This window comes from Nannospalax galili, unplaced genomic scaffold (assembly GCF_000622305.1).
Source record: "Nannospalax galili isolate Female #2095 unplaced genomic scaffold, S.galili_v1.0 scaffold209, whole genome shotgun sequence".
Classification (NCBI taxonomy): Eukaryota; Metazoa; Chordata; class Mammalia; order Rodentia; family Spalacidae; genus Nannospalax; species Nannospalax galili.
In genome coordinates, this window is record NW_008360319.1 from 3,234,654 (window position 1) to 3,248,130 (window position 13,477).

The following is a 13,477-nucleotide window of genomic DNA, read 5'->3' on the forward strand; positions in this document are numbered from 1 at the left end:
GGCATGGATTTGATCAAAATGCCTTATATGCATGTATGAAATTCTCAATAAAGTTTTTGTAAAAGTTAAAAAAAAAATTTTAATTTATTCATTTTTTACTTTATGTGGAGTGTTTTGCATACACGTATGTAAAGTGCGCCAAGTGCGTGCAATGCCTGTGTTGATAAGAAAATGATGTCAGGTCCTCTTGAACTGGAGTTGTGGACAGTTGTCAACTGCCATGTGGGTGCTGGAAACTGAATCCAAATCCTCTGCAAGGGTAGCCAGTGCTCTTAACCACTGGGCCATCTTTCCAGCTCCAGAAAGAGATTTCTGAACATAGAGGATCAGCGCCAACGGCTAACAAGCCACAAGATAAACTCCTGGCTAAGCACCTGGCAACTACTCACCGGGGAAAATGATTTCGCGGCTGTGTCCCACTTCACTACCCAGAAGAACAAGGAAAGTGATGTCAAAGTGCTCTGTGAGTCCCGCACCCTCCATGTCATTGCACCATGAGCCTCTTCCTCGGGACCCACTCAAAGTCATTTGAAATTATTTTCCTCAATTCAAACAGCCCTTCATAAAATAGGAACTTCTCTCTTAGAAAATGCCTGTAAATCTTTCCACTGTCTTGAGGAAAAAGATCAGGGGGAAAAAAATGAGCATTTTTTTGGTAAGCTTTGGTCATACACAATTGTAATCCCAGCACTCGGAAGGCAGAGGCTGGAGGAACACCATGAGTTCAAAGCCAGCAAGGGCTACACAGTGAAACCTTGTTTCAGAATGAATAAGCAAATATATATAGATATACATATGCAGCAATACCAGCAGCAGTCTCTGCCTATAAAGAACTGATTTTCTTTATAAATATGTCCTTTTCCACAACAGCTGGGCATGGTAGCACATGCCTTTAATCCCAGCACTTGGGAGACTGAGGCAAGGAGAATCTCTGTGAGATCAAGGCCAGCCTGGTCTACATAAAGAGTTCCAGGCTAGCTGGGGCTACAAGAAAACCCTGCCTCAAAAAACCAAATAAATAAATAAATAAACATGACCTATTCAGGTATGATTAAACTGGACAACCAGAAGTGGTGGCTCACATCTGTAATCCTAGTACTCAGGAGGGCTGAGGCAGGCGGGGCTGCCAAGGTAAGTTCCAGGGCATCCTGTGCTATAGTGTAACATTCTTGCCTCAAAAACCAACAAGCTGAAAAGAAAGTAATCTAAAAACATGAGGTGTGGGCCATGAGATGGCGCAGCAGGTAAGGGTACTTGCCACGCAATCCTGATGGCCTGAGTTTGACCTGCAGAACCCCCAAGGTGGAAGGAGAAAACAGACTCCACAGAGCTGTCTTCTGACTGCCACAATCTCCAATGGCAAATGCCCCCTGCCTGTGCGCACACACAATAATAATAATAATAATAATAATAATAATAATAAAAATAATAAAATTTTAAAAGATGACTTGTGAAAAAGTCTTTGTAACACCTATTTCTGTTTATAATCTATTGCTACCAAGTGATAAAATGAAGACATAATCAAACGATGCTGCCATTGACCCTTACTTATCTGGGCAAGCTTCACTTGACACAGTGGAGTTCTGGAGCATGGGGCAAGTTGTAGACACGTTAACAGAATGGCAGTTTCATGACGCCCCTTCTCAAACTTGGGAACTTTGCCTTCAGCATGAGCCATAAAGGCTTTGTCTACACACAACCATTCTTACCTACCAGAGGCCTGGAAAGCAGAGAACAGCCCACTGGCCTCCGACTCTATCTGAAGGGATGGGTTCCCTCATCATCCCAGGCTACCCCATCACCACTCAGCTGCAAAGCTCCCAATGTCCCCGCTTTATCTCCCATGTCCCAGCCAAGGCTGAGAACTGCTGCTTGTCCTCAAAGACCTTGGAAAGAGCCTGGAGAGAACTTGGAAATGCGTCCAGGTCACAGGCGGTGTCTAAGTTATTATCTGTACGCACTCCTCGAGGACACACTCAGCCACACACAGGGCAGGTAGCTACCACAAGGACTGTAATGACCTCACAGTTGAGGTTGCCATGTACAAACAGAGCTTCCTGATAGTCTTACCATGATGTTGGAAGCCACAACTGTAGGGTCGTCACACACAGACTCAATGAAAAATGCCTGGTGGAAGGAAAGCAAGAAAGAAATGTAAGAAAGCAATCCACAGGGGGCAAACTTTGACGTCACTGTCACGTACAAGGAAGATACAGCAGGAAATGAGTGCAACTGGAGACACCATGTTATTAAGTAAAATAAGTCAGAATCAGAAAGACAAGTATTACATGTTGTCTCTCAATGAAGACTCTAGGTGTGTGTGTGTGTGTGTGTGTGTCTGTGTCTGTGTGTGTGTCTGTGTGTGTGTGTGTGCATCTGTGTGATGGCAGAGGAGGGAGAGGTCTAAAGGGGGTGGGGGAACAAGAGGGTAGTTGAATATATGTATCAGGGGAGCAATTTGTGGAGAAGATGCGGACTAGCAAGTCAGAGAAAGGGGGGACAGGGAAGAAACAAAGTATAATGAGATACACAGATAGATGGTACATAGACACATGGATGGATGATAGATAAATGATAGACAGATAGATGATAGATATATAGATAGATGGATGGATAATAGACAGATGATAGATAGATGATAGATGGATGGATGGATGGATGATAGATGATAGATAGATAGATGATGATAGATAGATAGATAGATGATAGATGATCCAAAGATATTTAGATAGATAGATAGATGAGATAGATGATAGATGGATGGATGATAGATGATAGACAGATAGATGATAGATGGCTGGATGATAGATGATACATAGATACATGATAGATGCATAGATGATAGATAGATAGATAGATAGATAGATGGAAGATAGATAATAGATAGATAGATAGATAGATAGATAGATAGACGGATGATAGACAGATGATAGATGGATATAAATGTCTCAACGAAACCCATTTTTTGTGCCTCAGGACCGGAAGCACTTGTCCCTCCTTGCTAAACAAAAAGTTAATAAATGAGGGGGGAAGACACAGAAGGGAGAGAGGGGTGGAGGGAGAGGGGAAGGGAGGAATCCTTCCTGAATTTGACTTTGCATGGCCTGGGGAGAACTGCATAGTCCCTGAGCATCTTTGCCACAAGGAAGACCCTATTCTAAGGGAGCAGAACATGGGTAGCAAGCCAGGAACGAATGGGCGCCTCACTCCTGTAAACCCATCAGTCTGCAGACTGAGGCTGGAAGACTACTGCAAATTTGAAGGCAGCCTGTGTTACATAGTGAGTTTCAGACCAACCTGAGCTACGGAATGAAACCATGTCTAAAAAAAACAGCAGCTACAACACACTGGGGCAAGGAGAGGCAACAGGCCAAGTGGGATTCAGACAACCAGCTGGTCCCTGAGCTGTTTTCCTCTCTCTGAACTCGCTGGAATGGGACAGGTTTGTCTCACCTTGAAGTCGTTTTCTTTGGCAAAGTGAAGGATCATGTGTCTCCTCTCTCTAGTAGTGTTGGTAGCATCGAAAACCTGATAGGGAGAAAGAAGGGTCAGAAAGAAGAATTGGCAACTATACTTACCCAAACTACAAGGAAATCAAATCTATCATTTCCAGGAATAAGCCTAAAATTCCTCTTCCAGGAAAGAATATGACTGGCTCCCCTAGCCTCTCCAGGGTGTGCTCCCAGGGGGCCTTCCTTTCCTGCTTACAGCTCTCAGAACAGGGGAGGGCAAACTAGCAAGCAAACCAGCAATAACACGCGATGAGAGACAAGTGGCTACTATGGCTGGCAGCAACCCAAATGCCGCCCATCGGAGGTGGTGCCCAGCTGCCCACTGTACCCTATGTCTATGACATCACATCCATCCCAAGATACATTCCAAAGTCACCAGCTGCTCCAAAACCACTTGCTTCCTTCATCTGTCAAGGTCAGAAGCTCTGTCCCTTTCTGAGTCAGGCCTATGGTGGTTCTCAGTATTGTTCAGGCCACTCAGACAGAGACTGAGGAGCCTGTGTCCCCCCAGACTTACTGCAATCTGTCCTCCTTCTTTTGTCAGATAACTTCTGACGTCTCTCAGGGCAGCTAAGGCACACTGTCTGCAAACACACAGGGGAAGAAATGTGCGTCAAAGCAGGCCCAGCCAAGTCGTTGTATCCCTGGCCCCAACACAGATGCTGATAATGCTAGCCAGGCCTCCTCCTGTAGAGATGTCTGACCTGAGGCCCAGCACTGATACCACCTTCAGGCACCTAAGGGAGGGAGCCATCAAGGCTGGCTACATACTAGGATCATTTCCTTGGGGGAGCTTTTATGCCAAGCTGGCATTAAATTCTGTAGCCCAGGTTGGCCTCAAACCCCCAGTAAGCTTCCTGCCTTCACCTCTGGGATTACAGGTATGAGTCACCATACATGTCCTCTTTCTATCATATTTTTTTACTTTTTGTTTTTTCTTCTGTGGTGCTAGGGACTGAACTTTGAGCCTTGAACATGCTAAGCAAATGTTCCCACACTAAACAACTCCTCCAGTCCTTTTCTCATTTTAGTTTGAGATAGAGTCTCACTAAGTTATCCAGGCTGGCCTTGAACTCACTCAGTCTAGCCTCGAGCTTACAACCTTCCTGCCTTAGCCTCCTAAGTGCTGGGATCACATGCATTTGCTACCATGTACAATTTAAAAATTAAACATGGGGAGCTTTTTAAAATCTGGTGCAAGGGGTAAAGGATGGGTTCAATCCCCAGTACCATATAAAACAAGGCCTGGTGGCATAGGTCTATAGTCCTAGCACTCAGAGGTGGAATCTAATCAGAAGTTCAGGGTCAACCTCAGCTATAAAGAAAGTTCAAGGCCAGCCTTGGCTATATAAGACCCTATGTTAAAAATAATAATAGACCAAAATAAAAATAAAAACTGGTGCCAGCCAAGCATGGTGGCAAGCACCCATAATCTCTGCACTCAGGAGGCTAGGACAGGAGAACTGTTTTGAGTTTGGGGCCAGCCTGGACTATATAGGGAGTGTCAAGCCAGACAGAGCTATATAACAAGGCCCTAACTTAAACAAAAGTATTAATAGTGATAATAAAATAAAAACTGAAGCCAGAGCCCACCCAGAGAGCCTCACTAGGCATGCCTGAGGTTGCACCTGGCTGTTACTAGGACCAATTCCAGGACGCAGCAGGGTTGAGCACCCTGACCCTATCACCTACAGTTTAGGAACTCCTTTGCAAGTGCAAGCAGATGATTTCCAATGAAAAGGACTTTGTTCACTCCTGGCAGGTGGCTGCTGTTGATCTGGCTCAGTTAGAGCATCTGAGAGTAGATCAAAGCAGCAGTAACAGAGGCCAAGAGACTCCTTCTAACACTAGCCAGATCTGATGGCCACCAGCAGAGAGCCACAAAGCAGGCTGGCCTTCTCCTCCCCCACACTGAACCTGGCTTAAAAACAAAGGAAACTACAGGGCTGGGGAGATAGTTTAATTGGTCAAGTGCTTGTTTACAAGCACAACGACCAGAGTTAGAGCCTCAGAATCTGAGTGAAAAAAAAGTCACGGGTGTGGTGGCAAGCATTTGTAATCCCAGTACTAGGGAAGTAGAGACAGAAGGGTCCCTGGTGCTTGATGCCCAGCCAGTCTAGACTATTTGTTGAGCTCCAGGCCAGTGAGAAATTCTGTCTCAAAAAATAAAAATAAAAAGGTAAACTGGGCATGGTGGCGCACACCTTTAATCCCAGCAGCTGGGAGGCAGAGGCAGGTGGATCTCTGTGAGATGGAGGCCAGCTTGGTCTACATAGTGAGTTCTAGGTTCATAGTGAGATGGTGCTACAGGGAGACCCTGTCTCAAAAAAAAAAAAAAAAAAAAAAAAAAAAAAAAACCAAAAACAAAAAAACTAAATAAATAAAGCAAATTAATTGGTTAGTTAAAAAGTGGGGCTAAGGAGATGGTTCAGTTAGCAAAGTACATGCTGCATAAGCATGAGCACCTGAGCCTGGATCCCTAGCACCTACGTTAAAACTGGGCACTGTGACACGAGGCTTTAACCCTAACACTGGGGATGTGGAGAGAAGCAGGTCCCCACACCTCACCGGCCAGCCAGTCTAGCCAGTTGTGAACTCCAGGTTCACTGAGAGACCCTGTCTCAAAAAAATAAGCCAGGGAAGCAACAGAGGAAGATACCTGATATCGATCTCCAGGCTCCACACATGCGCACACAACTGTACATGCACATGGATACACATTATTTTTAAATGGACTGTGCTGAGGGTTGTCGTACAGGGTTGTCGTAGCCTCTGTGCACACACGTGCAAAAACATACATGCATACACACATATATACACACAGGAAACAGAAACCCAAGACCTGCGAGGAAGCTCACTGCTTACTTTCGGACTCTCATGGCTTCCTCATTGTCAGGACGGAAGAAGTTGTAGGAGCTGTACTGCCTCACGGCCTCACGTCGATACTCTCCCACATTGAACACTGTACAGGACAGACAGGAACAGCCCTGGATGAGCCAGCAGGAGCAAGATGCTTCCCAAGCAAAGAAAACCAACCAACATCCATCTGAATAAGACGGCAAACTGAGTGTGGGCTTCCCAGTCCAGGCTTGTTACCCTAGGCTATAGATGACAGTCTGGGAAGCAGGCCCTTGTCCCCCAGGCCAAATCACAGCACCCACTGCTCTTGCTGTACCTGAAACTGTCTCATAAGGACCAGATTCCAACCCCCAATATCATCAGCCAGAAACTGAGACTGTGGAGACAGGAGGACAACCATTAAGTCTAGCAAAAAGCAGGGATAACGGAGGACCAGGGATGTGGCTCAGTAGGTAGAGTGCTTGCCTAGCATGCTCAAAGCTCTGGGTTCAATCCCTAGCACTGCAAAGGCAGGGATGACGGTATATGCTTGCAATCCCAGCACTTGGGAGGTAGAGACAGGGGGACCAGGAGTTCAATCGCTACATAGTCCATTGGAGGGCAGCCTCAGCTTTATGAGACCCCATCTCAAAAAAAAAAAATAAATAAGGATAACGATTTCTGCCTACAGTATCCAAACACAAGTGGGTCTATAGTACCAAGAGGTCACATTTAATCGTTGTTGCTTAGCTTGTGCACAGAGTTAGGTTGAAAGCCCAGTAGTAAAAAAAAAAAAAAAAAAAAAAAAAGTTCCTAGGGACAGTGAGGGACGTTAGTTTCCATCCTCAGGACAGTTCCCATTTATTTAGAAGACTAGGCATAGGTGTATAAAAATGTCATCAATGGGCACTGAAGACAGCCAGTAGAGAGATGCTATTACATGTGAAGGGAATTTCACAGAAGGAGCCACAGAGAGCGAGTTATCAGAGAAAGCATGATCAAAATGGGGGTGAGTTGGGATAAGTGGAATGGGAGGCAGGATCAGACACTATGACCCTGGACAGTCATGCCCAAGAGCGACTCTCACATGGGTAACAGAAACTGAAGACGGAAGTTCAAGTTTCTGCAGTTTGGGGACACAGGTAAACGGTGTCATAGTACTCAACACAGGTGTTAGCTTGAGACCTCACTCACCTTTTGTTGGGACGCCGATCCAGTTGAGGTAGCGAGTCAGCTTCTTGGAAATATAAGTCTTACCTCGGGCTGGGAGGCCCACCATCACAATCACTGTGGGAGAGTTGGTCAGCTTTGGCCCACAGGCTGGAAAGAAAAATCAAGAAAGGGGTCATCAATCAAATGACAAAAGTTAATGGAGAGAGTCCTACACACAACGAGAGACTTTAAGGCACATGCCAGTAATCCCAGTCCTTCGGAAACAGAGGCAGGAGAATTGAGTGTTCAAAGTTAGCCTGGGCTATATAATGAGTTCAAGGCCAGCCTGGGCAGCAGTATGAGAGCCTGACTCAAAAACAAAACAAAAAAAGAGTAGCGATAACCTTTTCATGCTAGTCCATATCTGAAAGCCACTGGCATTTGGTAACTCACTGAGACTATACCAACTCCACCTAGTGACCCTTGAGCTTGACGTTCAATCTCACTTTTCAGGTATTATTTGGCCCAGGCAGAGCCAACCCCAAATGCACAGTCTGATGTGGAAGACCCTCACCTCTGCCAGGGATCCCAGTTCTGAACACCATAGTGGAAGTGCATTCCTTAGGGGTATTAGGAAGGGACCTAATGCCTGGGAAGGTGAAGTTAGTCATAAGGAGAGGTGTTTTCCTATTTTGGTATGTAAACTGAGCAAACAGATAGGAAGTAGGTTGGACACAGACCCCAGAGAAGCAAGAGAAATCAACTGATTTTCTAAGCTCCACACAGATACTTTCTTTAAAAAAAGAAAGAAAGAAAGAAATCTAAATAGTATGAGTTTATCAAATTAAAGTAGGCTAGGGACCTACAATGCTGGGCCCCCTGGTGGAGCACCATCCTGCCCTCTCAGGCCCTTCCTGACCCTCCCCAGCCCCCACTTTATCCTTCTATTCTGCTGCTAGGTTCTGATGGATGCCAGAGTGTGATGGATGCCAGGGTCTGCCAAGGGAACAGCCAGTCGGAAGGTCCTAAGTAGGCTGGTCACTAAGCCCCAAGCAGGGGCTGGCTCCTCAGAGCTGTTCCTGCCAGTGAGTCTCCTGGCTTTCTCTGCTGAATGAATGTCCCACATTCCTTAGAATCTCAATAAGACAGGACACCAGGGACAGAGGTTTTTAGAAAGCAGCCAAAAGAATCCCATTGTAGAAACTAAAGGTCTAGTATTTCCTTGGCTGTTGCCTTGCCACTGAGACTCTCAGGCGACTCCTACGTCCTGGTGACAAGTGGGTTCGCAAGTCAGAGAGGCCTCCTGCCAACTCTAGCCCTGCTGGCTTTTCCCCTCCCAGACACAGCCTGCAGGGAAGAAGAGGTGAGCACCAGTCTAGACCGATTTCATATTTAGACAGAGGCTCATGGGAAGGCTAAGCTGATGGATGCCCAGGTGGTGAGAAGGGAATGCCACCACCCCAGGGACATGGGGCCAGACAACAATTTGGGGGAGTTTCCTGAGCCTAAGTGGGACACATCCAACATGACTCTTCTGCTCCTAGACCTGCAGGCTCCTAGACAAGCTGGGGTTTGTGTCTTCTTTGGTAATGGGGACCTGGGTGAGGAGGGAATGCGGCTATATAAACATCATAAGACCTTCAGAAGCCACAGACAGCCTTTATGGACATTCCCCATGACTGAATTCCAGAGACCCTAGAACAAACAGGTTTCTAAAAGACACAAGTTTATCACTGCTTCCGGGGAGCCCTAGGTGATAAGAGCCTGACAGTACAAACAAGCACCTCAGGGCCTTCTGTCCTCCGGAAACAACAGTGAGATGGCAGTCTCCCTGAAAACCAGCAGACTTAAGACACCCCCAAGGGGTCCAGGGCTATTCTGGCAGCTGCAGCAGATGTATCTGAAACTCTTGACATGGTTTCACTTGTGCCTGGGAACAATATCCACCCACTGGTCTTCCCCAAGCCCATGGTTCCTCCTCCCTCCCATATCATGACCCCACTGAGTCACTGCTACTGAAAGCCTGCAGAGATGCCCAGAGACAGACGCCTGTGCGTGCATATGCACACAAACTGTTGGAACCCTGCCAGGGGAGCTGAGGCAGAAGCTGACTGATTTATCAGGTCAGGGATTATGTCTATCTGCTAACCACAGGAACAAATCTCTGCCAGTAGACAATTTAGAGGGAGAAAAACAAATAAGATTCTAGACACAGCAGAGTTCCAGTTAGATTTGGGGAATTTTTCCCAAAAAACACAAATCACCCCCTTACTTGACAAAGCAAAAGCCTTTCTTCCCATTTGCTCAAAGTTGCAAGGAGTGGAGTTGCCAAAGGCGACTGCTAGCTCCCCTCATCCAGACACCCCAGCACTGGGGGTAGGGACACAATTCCTTCTAGTTAAATCTGTTATTCTCCTTTATCTCCCTCATCACCCTTCTTAAGTTCACAACCCAGCTTAAGGGTCTATACAAACCAATAATCCCCTGCTCCCAGCCCAATCCCTTGAGACCCTCAGTTTCCTCTTTTCTTCATAGATAACCTTTTACCATGGAGAAAGACACACTAACTCAACCTGTTTTTCTCTCGCCACCACCTCGATCCCCAATCCCTGACCTAAGGATTCCCCCTACCAACTCAAAGCATTGAGTTCAATATAGGATTTTCCAAGGCAAACATATGTCTCCTTTCCTTTAACATAAATAATGTTTTAAATTTTGACTAAAAAGTTTTTAAAAGTGAGATGCTTTTAAGTGCCAAATTTAGGTATTAACTAAAATATACATAAGGAGGTATACAGATGTTCACTGTGTTATGAATATGATGGCTAATCTTCATTGTCAACTTGATTAGATTTAGAATCCCCATGGAAACATACCTGTGGGTGTGTCTATGACAGTGTTTCCAGATTGGGTTAACTGAGGTGAGAAAACCACTCTAACTGCAGGTGGCACCATTCCTTGGGCTGGGGTCTTAGACTGAATAAAAAGGAGAAAGGACACTGAGCACCAGCATGGATCTCTCCCTGCTTCCTGACTACAGCTGCCTCACACTCCAGTCAGCGTTACTTCCCAGTTCCCTCAAGCTGTGAGCCAAAACAAACCCTTCCTTCCTTCTTGCTTTTGTCACAGCAATGAGAAAAGTAACTAATATATTGGGGAAAGAAGCCATTATCTAAAAAGAGCTAGGCCCAGATGGCAGTTTGGGAGGATCAGGCTAAAAGTACGGTCCATAGTTCGTAAGATCACACAGTAAGCCATCGTATCCAAGAGCTGAGCCTCCATTCTACAATGTCATTAGGTCCATCTTAATGCTGGGTGGGAAAGAGGACACGGACAAATCGAGGTCCACATCACTGGCTGAGCTCTCACCATTTTGTTAGTTTATAATGCAGTCTTCCAGTTCCTGGCAGGTAAACATACGCAGGATGCCAACAGAAAACTGGTGAGCTACACGAAGGGTGAGAGAAAAGCCCTGAAAGGTGGTTAAGCCCTCATCCGGACAGTGCTTGTCTGTCAGAGCTAAGCTGAGAGGAGGGCATGCCTAGATCCTAACTTCAACTCTCCTTCCTAGGTTAAGTGACTTATCTTTTTGCTAATGTGCAACATATGGACAAATGGAGGCATGAGAGAGCTGACTTCAACTCCCCTACTGTCTGACACCCAGAAGTTATTCTCAGAAAACAAATTGTTGGGAAAACCCTTCACTGTGTCCCCCACACACGTTTTCCATGCTCTGCAAAATGTCAACCTGAAAAAAAGATGCTACATCATCTCTGTTCTTTTGTGTAAGCATGTGAGTTACGCTTGGATTACAAGCATAATACAAGGGGAAACACTGAAGGAAGAGAGACAGCTGTGAGCCCTGAAGAGCTCCATCTCCACAGCTGCCTAAGAGAACTGAGAGTGAACCCATCCATGAGAACCACCTCAGTCTACTTCCATCTGGCAAAGGAGAATCAAGCTATACAAAAAGGATCAACTTTGACCTTATACATATACTATCACTGTCTCTCTGGAAAATGGGCTTAACCTGCCTGACCCTCAGGAAACCAGAATGCAGTAAGTACCAGCAATAGAAAGCAATGAAAGCATCTGTCCTGGTATCATCAGACCAGCTTGCAGCACCCTCCAAGGCTGCTGGGGTGAGATGAAGGGTGCTTGCCTCAGTAGAGTAGGCTTGGGGATGTGGGGAACATGGAGGATGCAGGTAACAAACAGTACTTTCAAAGGCTCTCCTGCACTGTTGGATGGTTCCAGCATGTATGTTCTGCTTACCAGGAACCTGACCTTGACTCTCAACAGCCCCGTAGGACCTCAGCTGGGTTGTTTTAGTGGCTCACTTGGGAGGCAATAGTGTGAAGCGTGTAGGACCCAAAGTCCAGTCAGTATATGGGGCTTTGGCGAGTGAAGCCTCCGCACCCAAAGTCTTCTTTTCCTTTTCTGTACAATATTGGGATGTTTCAGACACTGCCGTGATGATGAACTGTGGCATAATTCACCTGAAATGCCTACTATAATGCACTTGGCTAGGTATCAGTGTAAGTTAGAATACCATCAGCAGGTGTAAACCCAAGAGAGGAAATTCTATGGTGAACCCCCTACCAACCTTCCTTCACATGCAGTCCTTTGTGGTGTCGGCTCTAAATCCTAAGCAAAGATAGATTGGCATCTCATTCCCATGTATATAGAAAAATAAAAAAGGTTATGGGTCAGAGAGATGGTTCAGCGGGTAAAGGTACTTGCCTCATAAGCTTTGGTAACCCGAGTTCAATCCCTAGAAGCCACATAAAGGTAGAAGGAGAGAATCAACTCCACCAAGTTGTCCTCTTGTCTGCCCTGGCATGTGCCCTCGGCCCCCCAATAATAATATGTTAAAATGAGCTGAAGGGATGGATCAGCAGTTAAGAGCACTTGCTGCTCTCCCAGAAAAACTGAGTTCAGTTCCTAGCACCTGTGTCAGGTACTTTAAAACCGTCTATAACTCCAGCTCCACGATATCTGACGCCCTCTTCTGGCCACCTCAGGGACCTAAGCACTCTCATACACAAATATAAATAAAAATAAAATAAATCATATTTTTTAAGATGCTGTTTTTGTACCTGCTATTTAAGACAACCCTGTGCATTGATCAGTATTGATACCCTTTTGTTTTATTAAGGATGGGATCTTGGTATTCTAATACCTACCATATCCCAGGTTATGTTTCAGGACCCCATTGCACAGCCCAAGGCTGGGACCCCTCACAGCCCAGACATATTAAGTACACAGAAACATAACCTACTTTAGAATATGAGGAATCTGAAGTTCCAAGTGGGTAATAATTCACCTAAGCAGCAGGCTCTGGATTTTCAGTGATGATAAACAGGAGAGTCAGCCCTTGGTAAGGAGAACTGACATCAGTTAAGCCAATTCGCAAATACAATCAAGTCTTCCTGAGTTGTGGTTTAAACTGATGAAGTTTTGTAAGGAGCATGTACCACAACATTGGTAAAGTAACCTGACATTCAATTACTGTATTCTAGAGAAGTGTCATGTATCCCAGACTTTGTATTTTTCATTTACTGTTCTATCTGAACAATTTTCTCCATGTCCTCCTTTAGTAATAAGTCTCTGAAGAGTAGGCTTCCTGTGGAGACTAGATATTGAGATGGTAGCAGGGGGCTGGAGACATATTTCAGTGGGTCAATGCTTGCCTAGAATTTACAAAACCCTGGGTTCCATCCCTAGCACCATATAAACGAGGTGTAGTGCTGTATGGCTGTAATCCCAGCACTTGAGAATTCAAGGCAAAAGGATCAGGATTTCAAGGTCATCCACCCTACCTAGTGAGTTCAGCCAGGGTTACATCAGACCATGTTTGGGGAAAAAAAAAAAAAAAAAAAAAAACCAAAAAAGACAAAAGATGGAAATAGTTTTAGTAAAAAAAAATTCATGAAATATTCAAAAAATGAGAAAAAAAAAAGTATCTTCTTTTC

The 13,477-nt window shown here is 45.4% G+C and overlaps 1 protein-coding gene across 6 annotated transcripts in view; it reads right to left on the reverse strand.

The window, feature by feature from the left end:
* Positions 1-13,477, reverse strand: part of Pfkfb3 (6-phosphofructo-2-kinase/fructose-2,6-biphosphatase 3) — an 81,418-nt gene that overhangs the window by 17,863 nt on the left and 50,078 nt on the right. For 5 of the 6 annotated variants that reach the window (XM_029559685.1, XM_008825131.3, XM_008825137.3 and 2 more), the window contains exons 2-6: positions 7,545-7,670; positions 6,378-6,474; positions 4,030-4,096; positions 3,454-3,528; positions 2,071-2,127 (exon numbers count right to left, since the gene is read on the reverse strand). In XM_029559685.1, coding sequence (XP_029415545.1) covers positions 2,071-2,127; positions 3,454-3,528; positions 4,030-4,096; positions 6,378-6,474; positions 7,545-7,670 — 422 coding nt within the window. Of the gene's footprint in view, positions 1-2,070; positions 2,128-3,453; positions 3,529-4,029; positions 4,097-6,377; positions 6,475-7,544; positions 7,671-12,783; positions 12,879-13,477 lie in introns of all 6 variants that reach the window. The other variant, XM_029559687.1, reaches the window with a different exon arrangement.